The 24,632-nt window shown below is 37.8% G+C and overlaps 1 protein-coding gene across 1 annotated transcript; it reads left to right on the top strand.

The window, feature by feature from the left end:
• The first annotated feature begins 594 nt into the window (after positions 1–594).
• LOC121420984 lies at positions 595–23,581 on the top strand. The gene is made up of 9 exons (XM_041615552.1): positions 595–1,615; positions 4,462–4,782; positions 15,003–15,353; positions 16,028–16,144; positions 17,166–17,303; positions 19,006–19,164; positions 21,090–21,168; positions 21,947–22,017; positions 23,308–23,581. The coding sequence occupies exons 1-9, from the start codon at positions 1,537–1,539 to the stop codon at positions 23,574–23,576; spliced, it is 1,584 nt and encodes a 527-aa protein (XP_041471486.1). The 5' UTR covers positions 595–1,536; the 3' UTR covers positions 23,577–23,581.
• Positions 23,582–24,632: the final 1,051 nt, after the last annotated feature.

Raw genomic sequence — 24,632 nt, 5'->3', positions numbered from 1 at the left:
GTTGCATACAAGATCTCTGAATACTATTAAAAGATATCTATAGGGCTATTTCAGTGATCTTGGAGACTGCTGGAAGACCTTGTGAATCATTTGTCTTTCAAAGGTCTCCCCTCTGTGGAATGGGGGTTTACTTAGGACTGCGCAATAAGCTGACTGATCGAAGACATAGAATTTGCAGGAAAACAGTGCAATACGGTGCACCTCATGATCTAAGCTCTCTTCTTTGTCTTGTTTGGTCAAGAAATGACTATTTTTCATGACCATGATTTCATGGTCTTATATAAGCTGCTGTACTTTTTGATAGTGTTCATACATTACAAACCCTAATTTTGAATGAAAATTGCAATTTAAAGAAAACTTCAATTAAAAAATTAATACATGTCATTCATGCATGCCATTAAGACTGCTGTTAGACCATGAAACTTGCTTGATCTTCCAAGGATCCTCCAACGAACTTTCATAGATCTCCGACGGATCTCAGATTCCTGATGGATCTTTCAATGGTCACGGTCACGGTCCTCGTGAGTCCCAAAACTTTTGAAACTGTTCAAAACAGTCTTTCGGCAGCCTTCCAGCGGTCTTTCGATGAACTTTCAAAGTTTTTTTAGTCTTTCCGCGATATTTCGACAGTCTCTCAAGATATTTACAGATATCACTGCAAGACTTATTAGACAAAGATCTGTGAAGGATCATTGAAACACAAACAAAAATCCATTGAAAGAATTGTGAAAGACTACTTGTTGCATAAAAGATCTCTGAAATACTTTCAAAAGATATCTATAGGACTTGTCTAAGTCCTGTATGACAACAATTATCAATCAGTATTTACGAGTTCTTTGATGGATCTTTCTGAGCCATTCCACAGAGATAACAAATTCCAGTGATCTTGGAGTTGTAAGACCTAGACAATTTTTGGTCTTTCAAATGTCCCCCTCTGTTGAATGGGGGCCTAAAAAGGAATTCTTTGAGGCATTTTGTAATCCTATTGGTCATTTACAAAATAATTTGTTATAAAATGGTAAAGAGTAATATTTTGGTCGTGCATTCGCATGTGTACAGCGATGCATTTGACTATCCCCCCCCCCCCCCGGTACCTGTGGCACATCCTAATGTCAAAACTGTATCTGAATCCAGTTGGCTTCATTTCTAAGTTATAATAACTAAATGTATTTTAAACCAAAGAATTGCGGTTTGTAACGTTTATATAATTTTTCATGATAATGTGAATGTCTGTGGATCAAAATTTTGTTTACTCTTCGTGTGGGGTAGTAGATGTCTGTGATTCGAACAACCGTCTGTTTCCCGCCGTCTAGTCTGTTTCATTGTCAGGAGACGAATCACGTGGGGAATGGGGATTCCCCACTGTTGTTGTTAATGAACTTTGCTTTTTGATATGCCCTTGGCGAACTTACACGCAATCCATGTTCAAATACTGGAGCAGTTTATACGTCAGACGCCATATTTATGATTCGTTTTATCACTGGCATCATTCCATGAAGAGAACCTGATTTTAATATTATTGGAATTAACACTAAAATGGCGGATTCGATGTTAACTTCTCTCCACATCTATCTACCAGTACTATTGGTGTTGTGTACCCTAGCAACGTGTAAATGTAAGTTCGTTGGCTGGCAAAACAAACATGAATGTGAATGAATGTAATTGTGTCATGTGCGCACATACAAGTATATTACGGTTTTGTATTCTTTTTAGTAAATGCGTCTTGAAAAATTATATTTGGATTAACCCCATTTATCGAAAAATACATGTTTTCTTCTTTATTGGGACTTATAGGAAGTATTATAAAATAATATTTTTTGTATTGACGATGGTGATGAAAATAGTGATGATGATGATAATGATGATGATAATGGTGATGGTGGTGATGGTGATGATAATGCTGGCGATGCTGATGGTGGTGGTGGTGATGATGATGGTTGTGTGGTGGTGATGATGATGAAGATTTCTTGATGAGGGTGGTGATGATGATAGATATGAAGGTGGTGACGTTGGTGATGATGGTGAAAAACAAAAAAAACTTTTAAAAAGTATTTAAAAGAGACAACGCAATTCAGATATTGGTGGGATTTGTCGCAGCCACCAGAGGACCAACGGCTTTCAATCATCTCCGAGGCATCGGTATATGTGTAACTTCATGCGTTACGCATCCCAAACCCACCGTGCCCATGGAGTGCAAAATATCAACTTAGCTATCTCACAATCATCCTATAATCATAGCTACGATATAATAACATCATTAGTTATAGTAAAAACTTCAACAACATTGAAAATAATGATTTTAATAATGAGTGATAAAGAATTAAAGCTAATATTAATAGTCAAAATGATGATGGTGATGAGGATGATTATGATAATGATTATACTGGTTTGTTGTGTTTTTGTTGTTGAAATAATATGATAACAAGGCTTTGTATAAGAATAACGATTGTGATTATGATTATCATAAACAGTAGTCATTTCATATAAACAACTATGAAGAATAACTTCTAACCTTTTTATTGATCGTCAGACAGTCGTATGTTAACGAATTCCATTTGATAAATATGCTTCAAGAAATACTTTGGAATCATATTGTAATTGGCAGAATACCACTGTATGTCCTATCTTGGCTGAAAACGGACTATCTCACTTTAAATATTTTATGTATCTTATATGAATAGTACGTGTATGAATCATGTGTTTGATTCAACTCTTAAAAATTGTTAAATTTAAAAAGAAATTTCTGAAATATTTGATGTCATTTAGCCTTTCAATTTTCTTACAGAATGCAATCGTATTGGAACCAAGTTAGGTGTTATAAAAATAAAGATTAAGTGAAGCAAAGAGAAAATGCCATATTAATTGCAAAAAGGACAGGTATCCCAGTTACGTTTTCATAGCAATTTTGTTTGGACTGATAATAACGAAGATAATAATAATAATTAAAATCACAACAATATTACTAATTAATGCTACTACTAAAAATAATGAAATAAAATTCACTATTGATTATTGATTGTTCTGATGATTGAAATAGTGTTAGAGATAATAATAATAATAAAAATGATAATAATAATAACGAAAATAGCAAGTATAAAACAAATTGCCTGAGTTTCTGCATTTATTGCAAAGACAAAATAAATTTACAATATATAAACATAATCGTAGTATAACATTAAAATACATTGTAATGTGACAAATTTATAGCAGTGTGATAACAAGATATAGACATGAATACAATTTAAGGATAAGACAAAGTAGTGAAATACAAATGCAGTGGCGAACTATACAGTGCGTATCAAAAAAAAGTTTACACTTTGAAAAAATCCTGTAAAATTATAAATTTGTAATATCCTGAAGATTTTTCCACATTTTACCATTGGTACAGATTCATTTAAGCAAATGACGATATAACTATCGAAAAATATTTCCGCTTGAGTGAGCACCACTTACTTTTGAAAAATTAGTTAAAAATGATTTGCGCAGAACTTTGAAATAGCTATGCGAATAAAAGTAAACCTTTATCATGAAGAACACGTAGAATTTAGCAAGTAAAATTGATTTGAAGATATCTTTGACCTCTTTTAACTTGTTTCTTTGCCCAATACACTTCGAAGAGTGCATTGCGCCCCACTCCCCCACACACCAAGGCCATCAAGACGACATTTGAATTACACTGAGCTGTGATTTACATAAAATGAATTAGGCTTGATTTTCATTTTGTTAATCATTGTCAAACTTGGGAAAAGTGTGGAGAAACAAGTATTAAATGAACAATTAAATGTCAACCCACTTTAAATAACAAAAACTTAGTGAAAAAGTGCTGTCTGAGAGAGATGTCTGATGTAAACTTTTGTTTAGAGTCAGTTATGTCCTCAGATCCAGCTGGCACAAAAAAGGTAAAAGTTGTGCTTACTAAGTGTTGAAATTTCAATCTGGGTAGCAAATTTGTTTAAGAATGCTTAAAAGGATCTGTTTTATCTTAATTGACTAAAAGTGCAAGGGAAATGTAGGAAAAATGTGTTGCAGGGTAAGTTTGATTTCGCCCTTTCCCCTTGACACTGCGCGAAAACGAGCATTTCTGCGCAAACAGATTTCTGCGAGCTTTACAAAAATGGACAGTGCTCACTCCAGCGTAACATTCTGTCAAAACTTTTACTTTCATTGGATAGATGAGACTCAAACCCAAGATTATATGTGATAAAATTACCCACATGTTGTATATTTTTTAATTCCCAGAGCTTTTTCAAAGTGTAAACTTTTTTTTGATACGCACTGTATAAGCAAAATAAATGCCTGAGTAATAGTTTATTGTTATAATTCTGATGAAGAAAATAGTGTCGAAGATAATAGTATAGAAATACAGAAATAATAATAATTGATGGTAATGATGATAACAATATTGCGAGATAGCAGCAACTATAATTATGTACATACCTTTGCCATCCTTGGGTCTTGCAGGTGAGGTTCCTGAAGAGAACATAACTGGCTGGCTTGGGCATGATGATGTACGACTACCTTGTAACTTTACTCATCAAGATGTAATAGTTGCGTTGTACTGGTCTAAAGAGAAAGACCCAACCAAGGCTGAAGAGGAAGACTCAACCAAGGCATCCTATTTTAAAAAGCAACTGAATAGCTTGGAGGAACGGTTCACTTTGAATGAAGATTTTTCTCTGTCCATCAGTGACCTTCGAGTAGCGGATGAAGGGAGATACCTTTGTCAAGTTGAGTTCGAATCAGACAGGAGTCTGTTAAAATACCAGACACTGATCGTGTACGGTAAGAATGAAGATTTTTTTTCCAATTATCAAAATATAAATTCTTGCTGGAATGTTTAATAAAACGTTGATGAATAAACCAGAATGCAAGTAAAGCACCCCAACACTTAGATGTATGCTATACCCTCGCCTACATCCACAATGGATTTTGGAAGTATCATTTAAATATTATGGCAAAGATAATAAAAACCTTAAGAAGAAGTCTGCTGATCAGCAAGATCACTATCTTGCTGATCAGGAGATTTCTTAAGATTTTCATTATCTTTGCCATAGTTTTTATGATACTTTCAATATCCATTTACAAAGCATCAATTTGCTTGAATTGTTTTGTATTTTCATTAAGCATTGAATATTCCATCATTATGTTATATATATGTTACGTACACTACTGATTCATAAGAGCATTCAAATAATTAGCCTGGTTATGGATACAATCAAGGAAAGCTGGGGGAGAAAGATAAAACCAGAAATGATAAAGACCGAAGAAAACTGATTTTTGATTACAGAATTGATTCAACATTTATTAAATAACAAATTTAGAATTACAAATCACACAACACTGCCCACGCAGAATCTACCTGTTGAATGTAAATAAATGTAAAGAATGAAATAAATTAATCACTCCATGGAATACAGTAACTTCATTTACAATCGAAGAAACAGTAACATTATCCTTAAACAGATTTCTTCATAAAAGATAAATGAAATAATAAATATTTTGTACAAGAATATGATTCGTAAAATTGTGTGTTTACATAAGCATCATAAACAAAATAGTTTTCTAATTAATTACCTGACGCTATCTGTTAAATTGAAGCTGAACTCCTCCTCGTCTGACTCAAATTAAGAATCAATTAAAGGTGGACATCTTGAATACAAAATGAGAAATGACATCAAAGTAATTCTTTAAATAAGTGTCAAAATAGATATATGATTACGCAACAATAATACTCTGACGTCATAATAGATATATGATAATGTAACCATATAAGGATAACAATTGTCATGACGTAATAATACATTCATTGTTTTCCTTCATTAAATCATAAAAAACGCTTAATTATATTATACGCGCTGCAAAACTTGTGTGCGCTTTGAACAGAAAACAATGGCTGCGCGAATTGTATCAACCTGCAATGTTTATGTTAACAAGCCAGCCGTAACGGTAATAAATCAAATGAAAAGAGATAATTAACTGACACATATTCAATAATTTCGATACAGAGTATTTACAAGATAAGAATATGAAATAGATCATCTTAAAGCAAAATTGATGTACATTCATAATATGAATTTCCACTAAACGACAATAGATATGAATAGATACAAGAGTAAAATATTGAACATACTCATAATATTTCAAGGTGCTCAGAATGACATTTCGTCACTGAATACCACCGTGACGTAGTATTAGAACAGAGAAAATATTCACTAAAACTTGCTCCTCGAAATTCACAAAATTGGTCAGACATGTCATTCAATTTACAATCATTAAACAATTACCACACAATGTAATCACCAATAATAATACTCGATCTTCACAAATATATCGACTTACCAATTAATAGAACAATCGCCAAAAATCGACAAAATTGCAAGAGAAACAAATGTCGTCTGTCACTGACTTTTCATGGAATTCGAGCTGACGTCATACAGGTTGTGCGCAGGCGCAGTTGATTTGATAAAAAAAAGGAATATTCCAGTCGTGCGGGGGGGGGGGGGGGGGGGGGGGGGGGGGGGGTGAGGGTGTAAACAAAGTATCGTGGCAACAGAAAAGTAATACATATTCAAATACGAGATAAATGCATATGGTAATAAACCAAAAGTAGTAATAAAAGACGAAATCATTATGATAAACTTCAAGATGAACTTTCTCATTATTAAGTTAATAATAATGATGGTAATAATAATAGATAAATTCTTTATCATAACATTCACCCAGGTTTAGAAATATTGTTGTCCTCAACAATAATCAAGTAATCTAATCTACATGGGTATGTAACGCCGCGGTGCTCGTTTTGTCCGCGTCGAGCGGCGAGACTCATTTTGGAAATTGGTATTCCTCTCTTCGCTAGGTATGTTTTCAATGTCATCGTCTTCGTCAGTATCAGAGAATGTACATGCTGTCAACAAATTTCTATGAACAGTCCTTTCTTTGCCTGACATATTTCTGATGACATAGACATCCTGACCGGACATTCGTCTTACGACCGTGTGGGGGTTTTCAAGCCACTTGTCAGCTAGTTTTTGACGACCAACTATAGCCTTGTTAGCTACCAGTACTTTGTCTCCTTCTACAAATGGTGACTCTTTGGCCGTTCTGTCATAGAATTCCTTCATTTTGGTACTTGTAACATCGGCTTGTTCTTTTGCAATGCGATGTGATTCTTGCAAAGTCTTCCTCAGATGATCAATGTAAGAGGACACAAGACCATCACTTTCTTCAACGTCGTCTTCCCTGTCATCTTCCCCAGCGATGAGATCAAGGGGGATTCGAGGTTCCCGTCCAAACATAAGGGCAAAAGGTGAGAAACCTGTGGCAGAATGCTTCGTTGAATTGTATGCAAATGTCATAGTTTCTACGTAGTCCTTCCAGTTTTTCTTCTCGGGGGGCTGTAACGTTCCAAGCATGTTTAGGAGTGTAGCATTGAACCTCTCCGTCATTCCATTACCTTGTGGGTGGTAAGGGGGAAGTTCTCGTTTTCTCCACCTTGAATAAAAGACAAAGCTCTTTGATTACTGAGGATTCGAAACACCTCCCCTGATCACTGTGGATTCGTTCTGGTATCCCGTAATGTACAATGTAACGTTTCCATAGGGTCTTTGCCACAGTCAGAGCTGTCTGATCTCTCGTCGGGAAAGCCTGAGCATGCCGAGTGAAATGATCAGTTACCACGAGAACGTTCTCTATTCCTCCCCCTGACGACTCCAGGCTCAGAAAGTCAAGACAGACTAATTCGAGCGGTCGTGAGCTCTTAATTGGGGTTAAAGGTGCTCTGGACTTGGACTCTCTAGTCTTCCTTACTGTGCAACGTTTACATCGTCGGATGTATTCTAGTACACGGGATTTCATTCCAGGACAAAAGTATCTGTCTTGCATCAGAGCAAAAGTCCTCTCTACTCCAAGGTGACCCATGTCTTGGTGTGCCTTTTGAAGGGCTGCTTTCCTCATTCCCTTTGGAAGGACTACCAGTGTGTGATCGTCATCTCTTCTGTACCACAGTATTCCTTTATAAATCTCTAGTTTATTCCATCTTCGGAGTAGCATTCTAACAGGAACCTTTTCTTTTTTGATCTGACGTGATCCAGGCTTGCTGCCACTTTCTTTTAGCTCAATGACGCGGTTTGTGACGTAATCTTCCTTCTGGAACTGAGAAATCTCTGCCGAAGTTATTCCTTGTAGCACTGTGCTTTCACACTCATTCTGCTGATACTGTTCTTGTGTAGCATTTATGTTGTGATTCTCAGTCACTTTGAAAGGAATTTCCTCTCCTCCACAAATGTCATGGTCAGTGGTAGTGAAGTCCAGGGTGCGCCTTACTTCTTTTGCAGAAATTCTTGACAAGCTGTCGGCGTTGTCGTTGGACTTCCCTGGCCGGTATTCTATGTCCAGATTACACTGTGCCAAATCGTTAACCCAGCGTTGACCATGGGCGTCCAGACGAGCTTTACCGAGAACATATGTTAGTGGGTTGTTATCTGTGATTGCCGTAACCTTCCTTCCGATTACATAGTCTCGAAATTTCACGGTAGCAGCCCAGTGTAACGCTCTGAATTCAAGCTTATGGGCCGGATACCTGGCCTCTCCAGATGACAAGCTCCTACTAGCATAGGCGATTACTCGCTCTTTACCATCTTGTACTTGTGCAAGTACTGCTCCTAGTCCAATTAAAGATGCGTCCGTCTGAAGGATAAATGGCAGCTCGAAATCTGGATATGCCAAAACTGGAGCTGACACTAGTGCCTCTTGCAAGGTGCTAAATGCTTCTTGGCAACTTGGAGTCCATTCTACGACATTGTGCCTTCCAGAACCTGCCTTCTTGCCTATTAGCGCAAAAAGAGGATTAGCAATCTTGGCGTAATTCTTGATGAAACGTCTGTAGTAGCCAGTGAATCCCAAGAAACTCCTAACATCCTTCTTTGTCCTGGGGACTGGCCAATCTCGTACAGCGGACGTCTTGTCTGGGTCAGTAGATACACCCTTCTCCGAGACCACATGTCCTAGATATTTGACCTCTGTTCTGAGAATATTGCACTTACTTGGTTTCAGCTTCAAACCATGTAGACGAAGACGGGCGAAAACACGTTGGAGTCTATTCAAGTGCTCTTCCAGTGTTGAGCTGAACACAATCACATCGTCTAAGTATATGAGAAGTTCGGTGAGATTCATATCCCCAAATACCGTATTCATCAACCGCTGAAAGGTCGCTGGTGCGTTCATTAGTCCAAAAGGCATTCTTGTATATTCATACAGACCCATGGGGGTGGTGAACGCTGTTTTAAGCCTATCCTCTTTGGCAACTTGTACCTGCAGATATCCTGACATCAAGTCAAGACTGGTGAAGTATTTGGCTTTTCGTAAAGCATCCAGGGACTCATCAATTCGGGGAAGAGGAAATGCATCCCGAACAGTGCGAGTATTCAGTTTCCTATAGTCCACACAGAGGCGAATTTTCCCGTCTTTCTTCCTAACGATAACGATAGGGGACGCAAATGGACTTTTACTGGGAATGATGATCCCGGCTGCTTGTAGTTCTTTCAGATGATCCTTGACATCACTGAAATCTGATGGCGAGATGCGGCGATAGGGCATACGAAATGGAGTCGGGTCGATGAGAGGGATATCATGGACAATTGTATCCGTACATCCAAAGTCTTCCGGACCCACTGAAAATACATCTGCATTACTCGCCAGTAATTCTTCTAATATCTGTCTCTCATTTGAAGAAAGATTATCCATCGGTACTTCCAAACCAGGAATACTGTCCTTAATTTCTTGATTAAGGATGTTGGCAATGGGCTCTTGATTAGAACGTTCATTGTCTTCGCAGGGGTCCTCTTTTGTCCTGTGCGACAATGGGGTTGCTATCTCAAGTCTCCCTAGCGGTGTATGTCTGTGAATCATCTTCTGTTCAGTTGATAGGTTGCTAACCAATAGCATGACTTTCCCATTCTTGATATGAGAAAACCCAGAATCAATCTTCAGTCCATCAAGCTCGTTATTGCCTTCCACTAGGGCCTCAAAGCTGCAACCTTGGGCATGTTTGGGAACTCTGGCCTTGACTTCTACATTCTGTCCTGGATTTATGGTGAAAGGTCTCTTCCCTTCAAATCTTACCGTTCCAATATTTCCATTTTGATCAGCAAGGGCGAGGTTATCACCACCCAATGTCTGAAAGGCTAGGAAACAGGCAGTCGACGATGATTTTACACTTTGCATGAAATCCCTGCCAAACTTGCTGTGCACTAAATCACGAGTAGCACGCAGTGCATTCGTACCTAACAGACACGAAATGTTTTTATCTCGTCCAATCGTTGGTACGACCAATGCTGGTACTGAAGTTATAACGGTCCCCAACATCTCAACATCGATGAGAACTACGCCTTCATATGGAACGTTCTGTTCACCGGCTCCTACTACCGTAATCCTGGCAGGTTTGAGCTCCTGTTTATTGAGGGAAGGATGATGATTGATGAAGTCCTTGGAAACTGTAGTCACTTGCGAACCTGTGTCGAGAATAGCCAAACAAGACAATCCGGAGATAACTATCTCCTCTCTATTCACTGGCCCAACTAATGACTTCTGAAAATCACCTTCTCCAACTTCTGGGCTTCTCTGTTCAAACACACCCACAGACTGCCCTCCATCTGTGGGTTTTCCTAGTTTGACGGGATGGCGTTGGGGCAGGATCTAGACAGGTGACCGATCTGGCCGCATGAATAACATGTTGGAGGTTGGCGATTCCACTTCTTCCCTTTTCCTTCAGAACCTCCTCTAATGTGTTTCTCGAGAGAAGATAATCGAATCTGCTGGTCTCTCATAGACTCGTGGAAAAGTTCCATCTGTTGCTTCTGTGTCGCGGCCAATTCCCCGACAGCTTTTGTCAGGAGCTCGATCTCTTTGTTAGTGTTCAATCTACCCTGAGCCTCATTCGAACTGGCTCCTTGTCTGAATGACTGTGCCACTGCATACTTCTCTTCAGCATCAATCACTCTGAGTTCCTTTCGTAGCTCCCTGTAAGTCATCCCTCTTGGTCTCATCGGAGCCAGGCGAGCCTTGACATCTGGACTCCTCAGTCCATGCATGAATTGGGTCGCCAGCATTCTGTCTCTGACATCGTCATCCACCATTGCAGCTTGCTCGCCTCGTTCTCTCGCTACTCTCAACTTCGCTTCTAATGCAACTGCGTACTCTGAGGGTGATTCATTGCTGTGCTGTATCCTGGAATAAAAAGCAGACATTGGCGAAGACGTAATGTCGTCATCACCGTACTCATCAATTAATTCTCTAAATGCTCTGTTAGCTGACAACTCTTCACCTTGATACAATTCAAGATTCAAGATAAGATCACGAGCCCTACCACCTGTATGTCTTACAACTTCATTAAATTGGGCTTGATGTGACATAATTCCTTTTGAACTAATTACATGTTTCATGTCTCTAACCCAATCTTCTACCTTTACACCGCCTTTGCCAGAGAAAACAGTTACTTGCTTCATTTGATGGCATACAATGTGTGATGGGGCCGAGGAAGAATGTTTGAGTTCTTGTAATTCTGCTGGCATGGGATCGAATCCAGCCATCTGGAGAGGTGTTACTGGGTTAGACTGCCTTGGAGCTGGAAGTCTTGGAGTAACTGGTGACAGCATCGGTTGGCTGCGAGGATCCGCTGGTATTACCGGCGTCGATAGAGATGGACACGGTGGCGCTGGACTCTCCATCCTCACGATCCTTTGGACAGTGTTGTGTATAGATTCAGATTTTAGGGCAAAGTTAAGTTTTGTCTCTTTTAGTGAATTGTGAAAATTAGTTACCGATCTGATCTTTCATTCAGCTTTCCCGGGTTTCGGCACCAAAATTATGTTACGTACACTACTGATTCATAAGAGCATTCAAATAATTAGCCTGGTTATGGATACAATCAAGGAAAGCTGGGGGGAGAAAGATAAAACCAGAAATGATAAAGACCGAAGAAAACTGATTTTTGATTACAGATTTGATTCAACATTTATTAAATAACAAATTTAGAATTACAAATCACACAACACTGCCCACGCAGAATCTACCTGACGCTATCTGTTAAATTGAAGCTGAACTCCTCCTCGTCTGACTCAAATTAAGAATCAATTAAAGGTGGACATCTTGAATACAAAATGAGAAATGACATCAAAGTAATTCTTTAAATAAGTGTCAAAATAGATATATGATTACGCAACAATAATACTCTGACGTCATAATAGATATATGATAATGTAACCATATAAGGATAACAATTGTCATGACGTAATAATACATTCATTGTTTTCCTTCATTAAATCATAAAAAACGCTTAATTATATTATACGCGCTGCAAAACTTGTGTGCGCTTTGAACAGAAAACAATGGCTGCGCGAATTGTATCAACCTGCAATGTTTATGTTAACAAGCCAGCCGTAACGGTAATAAATCAAATGAAAAGAGATAATTAACTGACACATATTCAATAATTTCGATACAGAGTATTTACAAGATAAGAATATGAAATAGATCATCTTAAAGCAAAATTGATGTACATTCATAATATGAATTTCCACTAAACGACAATAGATATGAATAGATACAAGAGTAAAATATTGAACATACTCATAATATTTCAAGGTGCTCAGAATGACATTTCGTCACTGAATACCACCGTGACGTAGTATTAGAACAGAGAAAATATTCACTAAAACTTGCTCCTCGAAATTCACAAAATTGGTCAGACATGTCATTCAATTTACAATCATTAAACAATTACCACACAATGTAATCACCAATAATAATACTCGATCTTCACAAATATATCGACTTACCAATTAATAGAACAATCGCCAAAAATCGACAAAATTGCAAGAGAAACAAATGTCGTCTGTCACTGACTTTTCATGGAATTCGAGCTGACGTCATACAGGTTGTGCGCAGGCGCAGTTGATTTGATAAAAAAAAGGAATATTCAAGTCGTGCGGGGGGGGGGGGGGGGGGGGGGGGGGGGGGGTGAACAAAGTATCGTGGCAACAGAAAAGTAATAGTAATACATATTCAAATACGAGATAAATGCATATGGTGATAAACCAAAAGTAGTGATAAAAGACGAAATCATTATGATAAACTTCAAGATGAACTTTCTCATTATTAAGTTAATAATAATGATGGTAATAATAATAGATAAATTCTATATCATAATATATATATGCCTACTAAGAGTGTGTTCGATCCACCCGCTTCCTCCACAAGTTCTGATTTGCCACTGGTTCTTGTGGCGCTCCGATTCTTAATTCCGAATCTTGTTAGGCCAATGAATGTTGTAATGCACCCCATGGATCTTTCTCCCCTTTTCTCATCATCTCTGTTTCATAGAGCAAGTTTTGTCATTGTGGATGTTGTCATTGCATTTTGAATAAGACTCGAAGCTTGGCTACTCTTCATATCTTAATCGAAGTTCAGATGCTTTTCGGTATGTATAGGACCTATCTTTGCTTGCCTATCGTTTCTCCACACGATACAACCACACTTCCAAAGTTAGGAGTACATTATTTCCCATCCCTGATTGGTCTCAGACAATCACTGGCGAGGTAGCCGTGGCATTGATATTTATCACTTCGATTTTCTTCGTGTTGATTCTCAGTCCCGTAAGTTTGTATCATTTAGACGATTACAACATTTGGTTGTAATTGTGTGAAAATAATTATGATAATACCAGATCATTGGCGGAGACTAGGTCGTTCAGATGTGTCCGGAGCGTTACTCTCGCTTGTCGTGGTAATCTTCATAGTCTTGTCAATGGCTAGGAGCCAGAAGATGAACGGTGACAGCAAGCACCCTTGAAGAACTCCGGTCTTCAACTCGAAGTTTCCGACACCTGGTCAGCATGAGGAATCTTGCATGTCAAGTCTTGATAGATGTTCCTGTTGGGTGAAATGGTTTATCCAAGGCTTCGTAGTTCCTCAGCCTTATTCCACAGAACGGACACCGAAGGCCATGGACATGGCTCCAATACATGTAATTTGTGATTTCTTTGGAATAACTTAAAGGAAAAAACCTAAAAGAACTTTAAAGACTGGTTGTCTTACTGAACTTTGACTAGTCCTACACTGATCTTCCAATGGCCTTTCATTAGTATACCATTGGCCACTCAAAGATCTTTTATGTTGCAAATGACCTTTCGGCATCCTATGGACTTTCACTGGTCTTTCAGCGATCTTCATAAACATGTGGGTGACCGTCAGAGGCGTCAATCCTGGGGGGGGGGGCAGGGGTGCGATCGCCCCACCAATGAAAATATTGGGGGGTGGCAAACATATCATTTTGCCCCCCCCCCCAATAATTCCGGATATGTATTAAAAAAAAACAAGATTGTAATGTTCAGCAAGCGAGATTGAGACACACAACTCGTTCTTTATTTAAAATCGTGCTCAAAATGTCCGCTTTTTAGATTGGAATATAAAAATTTTCAGCTCGCGCTTCGCGCTCGCATCATTTCTGTAACAATAACCCATACTTTTCATGATTAAATAGGTGAATGTAAATGTCCTGTTTTCAGTTCTAAGCCTCAATAGAACTCCTGCTTCGATTTGCAATCATCTTTTCTTGGATATATATCTTGTTCTTTATCAAAAACGTTCATTAAACTGTCATTAATTTGTTGGTGAGGTACGTGTCTGTGTCTCATGAGTTATATATATATATATATATACATATACATGAATGTATATATATATATATATATGTATGTTTATATAATGTGTGTGTGTGGGTTGGTGTTTTGTACGATCGAGCGCCTTTGGAACGTTAATGATTTTGCCCCCCCCCCCCCCATCTGAAAAATGGATCGACGCCCCTGGTGACCGTCGAAATATCATTCATTTAACAGATCCCCCTTAAAAATCCTGGGAGCATTAAATGGGTCAATGGGGAGGATTAGACATTATGTGATATCTTCATGAAGAAGTACATCCAGTCTTATTCTTATTTGTTCCATGCAGCGCGAGTATCAACTCCCGAAATCGAACAATGTGACCACAAAGCAACTGGAAACGAATCCCATACTTTCTGTTCCATGAGGACCCCCAACACCCATCCCTTTGACCTTACCTGTCGGGCAACCGGCTTCAAACCGAACGTAACCCTGCAGTGGATGTCTTCAGTGGATACGATGCAGTCAAATACAGAACCTTACCAGATGAAGACACTTTCTGATGGGACGTTGGAGCAGAAGATTACGATCATCGTCACTGCCCATCCAGACATGGATCAGTCATACACTTGCACGGTGAACGGCGAGGCAACAAATGGTACAGAGCGGTCATCAACAATTACGGTGCGATTTGATCCAGGTACAGATCATTTTAAAAATATATAGGCGTATACTTGGGTTTACTTATGCCATGTATGCCACGGATGTACAAACCAGTATTCTTTTTTTCTAAAATCGATATTCAACAGTATGATCTTACGATGATCATTCACATTTGCTACCAGGCCGTTGATCCTTGGGTGGGGTGGGGTACAGTGTCCCACATTTTGAAGCATTAGAAAGTGTCCCTTCTAATTCACCCAAGACAAACTGCCCTTTACAAAGATGTTCAATGCCCCTTTCATCTTATAAGAAACCGTTGTATGTGTTAATGAGTGCCCCATTGCATTCTTCTTATAGGTGGCCATTCTCGTATCTGATAACCATCCTCTTAAAACCACTCTTTCCATGCCCGGTCAGCGCCCTTTTTTCTTTATCAAGTGCTCTGTTCCCTTCTGCAACTCCATCTTTTGATTGATGAATCCCTTTCAAAGGGTTACACTTTCTTAATCTGCACCTTTATAATCTAAGTAAAATTTGGTTTAAGATAACCTATGAATATTCGTAGTAATCTCAGTGATTAAAAAAATATTCCAGTCTAAGACCAATATCACCTCATGTGCATATTGTAATTACGAAATGGCTTATTCACAGATTTTCATTAGCCATTTATTCCCTTTGTCTATCCCTTTCTACCCACCCTCAAAACAACAGAGAAGTTTCCAACGCAATTCATCATCATATTTAGTGTACTCGGGTTCTTCATTCTGATCGTTTTCATAGCCATCATAACTGTTCTTTGCAGAGGAGCTACAACTCGCACTATTGAAGGTACAATAATAAGCTACTATAACATTTTAGATATATCATTACTTAAATAAATTGTGTAAAGTTCCTTGAGACATAGCGCGACGAGCCAATAAATAAGTTTATATATGGCTTCCCATTATCTGCTTCAAGAATGAAAATAAAGATACTTTTGATTTTAATACCTATCTATCGGTCATTCATCGCATTTTCATGATTGGGTATTTTTCATTCAATTTTGGTTGCAATTGTTTTGTTTTTTTAATTAGATTTGTTTAAATCATACAATTTTTTTCAAGATTGGGGCAATTCTATACATTTTGTCTTATCAAAACTAAATTTCCAAGATATGCTGCCTATGGTGCAACACCATGGTACGCCCATAAAGATCTTGGGAGGGTGTGCTTCAGCACCCTTCATTCCAGGGACCATGGGTACCGTGATGGTGCACTATTAAATGCCACCAGTTTACAAAGTGTGCATCATTTGTAATGGCTTAATTTTCAGTGTACTATAGTGAAGGTGAAATGTGTTTCATGGCATAGGATGTGAATACAAAGTTTTCATGTCATGCATTTTGGACACGGAAAAACAACAAATAGGCAGAGAGAGCGGTTATCATGGTAAGAAGTAAAAATATTTCGAAAGTACAAAGATTTTTTTTGTGTGTGGTAATATCATCACTTAATTGTCATGTTCACGTATTAAGTGCAGCCCTGATGCCATTAAAACCATTTTCTGTGATTGACTTTTGACAGGAGGTGCTGGTTTGAATAAAGGCAAGCAAAAACAAATTCAATAGAAAATGAATGCCATTTGGGTCCTTAGAAATTTGACAAGCCCTCTTCCCCCTAAAAAGAAAGAGAACGTTATTTTGTTATTTACTACACCTACCATATTTCCAGGGGTGCTGCTTATGATGAATAATACTCCATACATCCCTGCTTTCCAGGGCCATGTTAAAAAACATAGTATAGCCACAATGCTCTTTATTATAAACACATTTGTAAGTTACTTAAACCGTTCACTTTAACATGTTTAATAGAACTGCGAAAAAGTATCAAGGACTATACCTTGAAGATACCGGGCAGTGATGACAAAGCAACAGCAAAAATTGGCTTGTATGGTGAGATGGGAGCGGGCAAGTCTACTTTCATCAATTCCATCGAGTTTGCGTACAACGGTGAGAGAATTGAATTTTGAATAATTTTCTTTGAATGCATCTTTGTTAAAATGTAGATATGGTAGAACTGCAGATTTAGTATAACAAATTGATAGAAGTTTGTTCGGTTTATTTTGTTCTAAAAAATCGGCTACTTATCAAATTGTCTATGACCCCATTTACACATACTAGTGGATACTATACCTGGCTTCAAGATACGTGTGTGTAAACATACAAGTGGACTGATAATGGTAGGTCATCGTGGTCAAAATTAGCATTATAGAAATTTAGATATCCATACGCCAGATACGTAACCCAGTTGACCAATCACACGCCTAAAAAGATAGATACGTGCCCTCCCCGCCCCCCCCCCAAATCATCGGCTGGCAAAAAGAAACCAAAAAATGGGGGAGAAAAAAAGGAAACAGAATGGGAAAAGAAAAAAAAAGAAATTATAAGAAATATTTTCTCATAATTTTATGGAACATAATTAGGGTTTATGTTTTAATCACTCCTAGTGCATTGTATGTTGAATGAGATAGATAATCCCGTCTTACGTCTAAATTGCACTAAACCATCCCGTTTTCAATTTGATATAAACCAATTGCTTTTCTTTACACTTCGAGAGCCTCATCCCATGTTTAATAGGAAAGTTAACGAAGTGGGGTTTTTCCGGCACCACAATTGGTGTCCCGACTTTGGGGGGCATTATTGTAGTCCGGTCGATACCTCAAGTTTCTATAGACCATGCAATAGACCTAATACAACTTCATAGTTTCAAATCATGAATTCTGTTTTTGATACACAGAGACGTGATGAGCCCAACCCCCCTCAAAAAATATAATAATAATAATAAAATAAAGGGGAATACAAATTTTAAGGAATGTAACAGTAACATCCTTTTTGGTGAGCAATATCGTAAGGCAGGATCAGATAATTGTATTTTCCATGAGGAATAAAGCCAAGTTTGTGTTTGATTATTGATGGAAACAATGGGAATTTTATGTTTTAAATCAAAAAAACACAATAAATTTAGTGAGTGTGCAACATCATCGATTTGCATATCGCCAATGATGTATTTGTTTCCTGAGATGATAAATGTCGTAACTTCCTTCTTTTACATATTTTTTCGTGCCATGCATCTGATTTTTTTTTAATTTAGTATACTCAACTTTTGTGTTTATTCAATCTTTCTCTTTAATTTGTACTTCATAATTTGTAAAGAGTGGCAATCGGATGATTATTTTCACGTTTTTTTCTTAAAGGCTCGTTCACTGTGATCGCTTGAATTGATATTGGCTTTAAAGGTTTTTCAGTCTTTTACAATGGCAACCTTTTCACCAGATTGGGTACGATACCATGCACTCTCACAGGTCCTGAAAATAATAAACTCGCTTTGCTTGCTCACACATTGATATAAATCGGCCCTGAAACCCAACTGTAATGGTTCTTTTGTAGTAAGTCACATTAAGACTGGCCAATTCAAACATAATTATGTAAAAAACAATTAGTATTAAATGATTTATTTCACACCATAAGAATATAACCCCTCTGTCGTACTCACTCGCTCATTTCTTTTCATGAAATTTTTACACGCGCGCCATGCTGTGTGCCCCTTAACCTTTTGCACATTACGCTATACTGATTGACCTAGTAACATCAGCTAATTTACGCCAATGATAATTTTAACTACAACTTCCATATCAATTTCTTGATTGTAAAGGTGAACGAAGCCAGCCTACTGGGGCAAGAGGAGATACAGCTGGAGGGCATAGTATAATTCGAAGTTGCCTTCCTCTCACTGACTATATCAGTCTGTTCGACAATCGTGGCATGAGAGACTTTTCTCTCTCATACGTTGACAAGTATATGAAAGAAATAAGTAAGTACAAGCTATTTACATTCGAAGCAGGGGCGGGGAGCACATTGCCCCTCCACTTTTTGAAGCAATGAAAAAAGTGCTCTTTTTACGCAAGAAAATCGCCCCCTCACGAAAGTCTACTGTGCCCCTTTCCATGGACCCGTTTTAGGTGTTTCCAAATGCCATTTCTCGTATGAGTGCCACTTTTTTCCCAAAAATGTGCCCCTCACGAACATGTCTTGTGCCCCTTTCACCCGAGAAGGACCCGTTTTATGCCGTTAGCATGTGCCCCTTTGCCTTCTTATAGGTGCCCTTTCTCGTATCAGTGCCCCTTTACCTCAGAAAAAGTGCCCCCACGAACGTTTTTGCCCCTTTCATCTAAGAAGCAACATTTATGTGTTAAGGAGTGCACCCTTGCCTTTGTGCCTGTTCTTCATATCAGTTAAGTTGTCCTGAAAAAAAAACCTTTTCGTGCCCGATGAGCGCCCGTTTCTTTATTAAGCGCCGTTCTGCTTTCTTTTTCAAGTGCATAATGAATGAAAAACGTAAAAAAAAACTTGAAAAAATACTCCTATTCAATCGGGCTTTAAGTTTCATGAGTCATGTGAGTAAGGTAGAGAAGTACCATTTTTCTTTGTTTTAAGAACATGGCCGTACGCAGTGGGGGAGGGGCGTAGAAGGGCAGTTCCTCCCCCCCAAAAAAAAATATGAAAACTTACATTTTTTACTGAAGATTTTCACAAAATTCACCAAAAATATGCAAAAAATCCCAACAATTTCACTTAAAAAAATGCAAAAGCACCTCAATGATAAGCTAGGTCACTTTGCTCCCCCTTTTTTGCAAGAAATTTGCACAAATATTCGTACTCGTAGTGAACAGTGAATCACACTGAATTTTCAAGAGAACAGTGAATATATCATATCGAGAAAATATTTTGAACAAACTTGCATTTTTGATGTTGACGTTCCTGGCCATCCATAGTTTGTGATTGATTGGATATATCACAACTCTTTGTAAAAGGGTGTCCTCGTCTTGAATCGTTTTCCTATTCCTTGCTCTGGTTCTTATAACGTTGTCTTATGACCTGTTCTTGTATCGTTTTATTATGACATGTTCTTGTATCGTTTTGTGCTTTCTTTTTGCAAGTGCATAATGAATGAAACTTGAAGAACGAAAAAAAAAACTTGAAAAAATACTCCTACGGGTTTTTCTTGCAACGAAAATACACGATATTGCTCAAACATTAGTAGTACTTGTGTCACAAACAGTGGATTTATTTTAGTTTTAACCACCGGGGGAATATTTTCTTTGATATGGGCCCGGGGGGGCACTTCCATTCACTAGTGGATACCATGCGCGACCATGGGGTCTCGAAAAGCACCCTAAACACGTAATTTCCATATTCTGAAAATGCACCCCTTAACAAGTATTGGCGTGTGAAACCCTACCCTTAACAAGAATTGGAAACAAAACGTCACTTAAGCTTGGCAAATATTCCCTAAAATGAACCCCTAAACAAGTACAGGAATGTTTTATTGTTACGGGTCATTCGGTCGTCTGCTTTACCTTATTTGGTTTAGTACGACCCCCCCCCCCCCGACCCCACCTCTACACCTCGCGCAAATCGGACTCTAAGCACGAAGTGTTGGGGCAAAAAGGACATCCTTTATAAAACATTTTAATTTTGTTTTAACATCCCAGCAAATTCGACCCTAAACACGTAATGTTCCCAGCGAAATAGATACCCTTTTTTCATTATTTTTGTGTTTTTGACACCCTTATCACGTTACGTACGTAACGTGTCCTATCGTGAAAAAAACATCCTTTTTACGTGTTTTTTGGTCGCGCATGGTATCCACTCGTCAATGTAAGTGGCCCCTCCGGGGATATGGGACACTCTCGTCATTTTTTTAAAAGTAAATGTTATTCTCTGTGTAATATCCAGGTGATGAAAGAGAAGCCGGAACACAAACTCGACTTCTTGATGAAGAGATTCACTGCGTCGTATTTGTATACAGACATAGGTGAGATGGAGCATGACGTGGCGGGGGGGGGGGGTAGCTCATCGCCTTTCCAGTTACTTTACCTAATTACTAGTACATTGCCAGTGAAAGGGAATTCTTTTGAATCACATTTTCCCCGATCGGCCGCTAAAAGCTGATTTGTGTTGTTTTCTATTTTTTAGAGGGTACTCCGATTTGAAGTCTCAAGTTTTAAGTATCCTAACTTTCATCTTACAAACAAGAAAAGGTTTTTCACAAAATCTACTGATACGAACGCGAAATACGAGCTCAATATTTTTGGATAATTTATGTGTTCAAACCTGAAATCGAATATTCTAAAAAAAAAATTAATGAAAATGCGTATTTCTCCTAACGATTAATGCAATCCAGCTTGAAGCGCGAGCTTAAATTATTGATATACTTTTTAGGATTCCTAGCGTACCATTTTAATATCTTCCGACAAGCTTACTGTGATACTAGTACACTTTATAGTATGTTAAACAATTTTACTTGAACATTGCCTTTCTGAAATTCGTTACTTAGGAAAATTTAGAATATTTATATATATATATATTGTATTTCTTTGTTTTTCAGCCATTCTATTTTCATATTTTGGAAGTTTTTTCTACCGCTTTTCAATCACGAATATTAGAAATTATATCGATAAAAGGAAAAAGTCATTTTTTGAGCAACAGCAGTCTTTATGTCACACCTCCATAAAAACAGCTATTTGTGGTATATAGCTTACTCCTCTAATATAAAACACGACACGTATAGCTACTATTTGCAATTTTTACAGTGATGCAAACAAGAAGCAGGAAGCTGAGAGGTTCCTAGAAAAATTCTCAACACAACTTCGCCAGTATTTTGGTAGGTATCAATAAAGGTGACATGACATTATACTCCTGTTACATTTGCTCCGGTCTTAATATCTCAAAGGGCTTTTGGTTAGAGTTAGGATTGTAATTGAGTATTTGATTCAGAATGACAGATAAGGATTAGGGTATATTAATTTTTTGGAGGTTATGTGTCATTTTGGCTTGACACGCAGATTTTACATCGGAGCAATTGTCGCAGGAGCAAATGTCATGGAACCATGCAGTTCGTACATACTATCTGCGCATGTGCAAAAGAACGTCATTTCCTCTGACATAACAGTCGTGGATTACCCGACGTAGCTACATTGAATTCATAAAGACTGGTACTGAAATCATTGATTTATTAAACTGAAGTCGGTGATAGGATAGCTACATTCTTGAAAGGTGCTTGCATAAATTGGAATGCCCTACTTGGGCAGTCTATTGTTCATTATGGTGCATTCCATGATATCCATATGGAGGTATTCATTTGACTAACTGGAATCAAAGGCTATTTAATAATGCAGCACATTTTTTTATTGATTGTGATTTCCTGATCAAACTCCTCACCCCCACACAAAAAAGAGGTAAATTGAGCGAGCCCAGCTTCTCCAAAGAATAATGATTTCTCAATAAATGACTAATTGCGTAGCAAAGTTAGTGGGTAAAGTCAAACCGACCAGATATTACGACAAATTTTGGTTAAAAGTATTTTGGACATACAATACAGTCATTTACCCTACAAATAAAACTATTGCGCTTACTACATGCAGGTTACAGGCTCCATCCCATTTTAAGAAACCCTTTGTGAAAGATATATTTCAAAATTTAATACATCTCCTTCATTCAAGGAAAGTTTGTTTTAAAAAAAGATTGGCATATGGGATGCAGTGTCTTCTTTAGGTCATCGTGCATCTTTGGGGAACTCTACTTTTATTAGGACGATTTTTATGTAGATGTTATGTTCATTGGATAGTTAATTGACATTGAATTGGAAAGTTTTTTTTATCTATTTTCTGTGAATCCCCTTCCCCAGGTCAACCAACCATTATTAGTTCAGATAGATGGAGTTATACAACAAACCAAACAATTACCTCATATTTGGGGGATTTATAAAGTAGGCCGCAAAATGAGACCATTATTTTACCTTTAAAATTACCACACCATATACTCGACTTTAAAATGCCCCAGAAAAGTTTATGAATTGTTTTCGCAAATCCCCAACCATTAGAGCGCCCCCCTCCCCCTCGGCATAGAGGCCTTAATAATTACGCACTACTGTAATACTTTCTTTAATTTACAGGCTACTCTGCATTTGTTGTCGTGACCCATGCTGACAGCTTGTCAAAAGAAACAAAGGCAGACCTAAAGGAAACGTTCTCCCCAAACTGCGATAAGCTGTGGTTCCTTGAAAACTACACAGACGACACCGAAGATAAAGAGAAGAGTATCAGTTTTTTGAAGTTTTTGAAAGCAGCTCTTCATCGCTGTGACGTTGCCATAGTAAACATTGAGAGGCGGAAGACACAATGGAAGAAGAAGTGGTTTTTTCAAAGGTGGTTGGGTTGGTGAGCACCGATGGATTATTTCAATAGCACGGTGCCTCAAAAGAAAATCTGAAATACGTAGGAACTTTAAAATGCTTTAAAGCAGATGCGAACCAATAGCACCATCTCGAGTCCTCAACTATTCATACCTGGCCAGTTTCCTGACCCATAATGCTAGTGTAGTCTTGTACCATAAAGCCACTTGAATAATAACATGCTATTTAATTACTCAATACATTTATACCGTAATGATTATGTTACCAAGTAGCAAAGCATTTACTTTTCCTCTCAAAACATTTTAGTTTCTCTATTGCAAATAAAATTTATTCTCTGTAGTAGATACAAGATACAATATCACATGATACTTGGAATAGTAAGTGCGATCTGTAGACACATATTTTTTTATATGATTGTTATTTCATTGAAAAAAAAACATTATGAACAAACAAAATTACTCCCTCAACCCGAAAAAAATAAAGTGAACTCCCATCGTACATACTTAATTCTTTGTGAAATCATGGAAATCTATCATTTTCTTGGATGTGATCAGAGGCTGTTCTCCACATAGCGTACAAAAAAGAGGTAAAAAATGTGGGAAGAAGCAAAGCAAATGTGAAAATGTATCGTAGGAAATAGATTATATACCAGCTTGGTGTTTACTTCCTACAGGAGTTACCATAAACAAAAAGAGAATTCCGTTATGTAAAAAATGTACCTAATTCTGTGTTTCCCATTTAAAAAAATCCATAGCTTATATTCGTCATGTATTGTATTTTATCTTTTTACATTATAAGTACAAGATCCTGACAGAAACAGACTTCCAACTTTGATTTTAGCAGACATTTCTGCATATTTAACAAACCCTTATTTTTATTATGAATTATACCAATATATATCTTAATATGGACTGAGCGTGTGCTCTTCATACAGGAATACAATAACACACCGTAAGGAAAGTGGAAGAGTCCGGTAATAACACGAAGGAGTCACCACCAGCATGACCAGAGACGTCATCATCACTTTCCCTGTTGCATTATTAGAAATAACATACTGTATACTGACTTCTAACTTTCCCCTCAAC

This window comes from Lytechinus variegatus, chromosome 1 (assembly GCF_018143015.1).
Source record: "Lytechinus variegatus isolate NC3 chromosome 1, Lvar_3.0, whole genome shotgun sequence".
In the NCBI taxonomy this organism is placed as follows: Eukaryota; Metazoa; Echinodermata; class Echinoidea; order Temnopleuroida; family Toxopneustidae; genus Lytechinus; species Lytechinus variegatus.
This window is presented reverse-complemented; position numbering and strand designations above follow the sequence as displayed.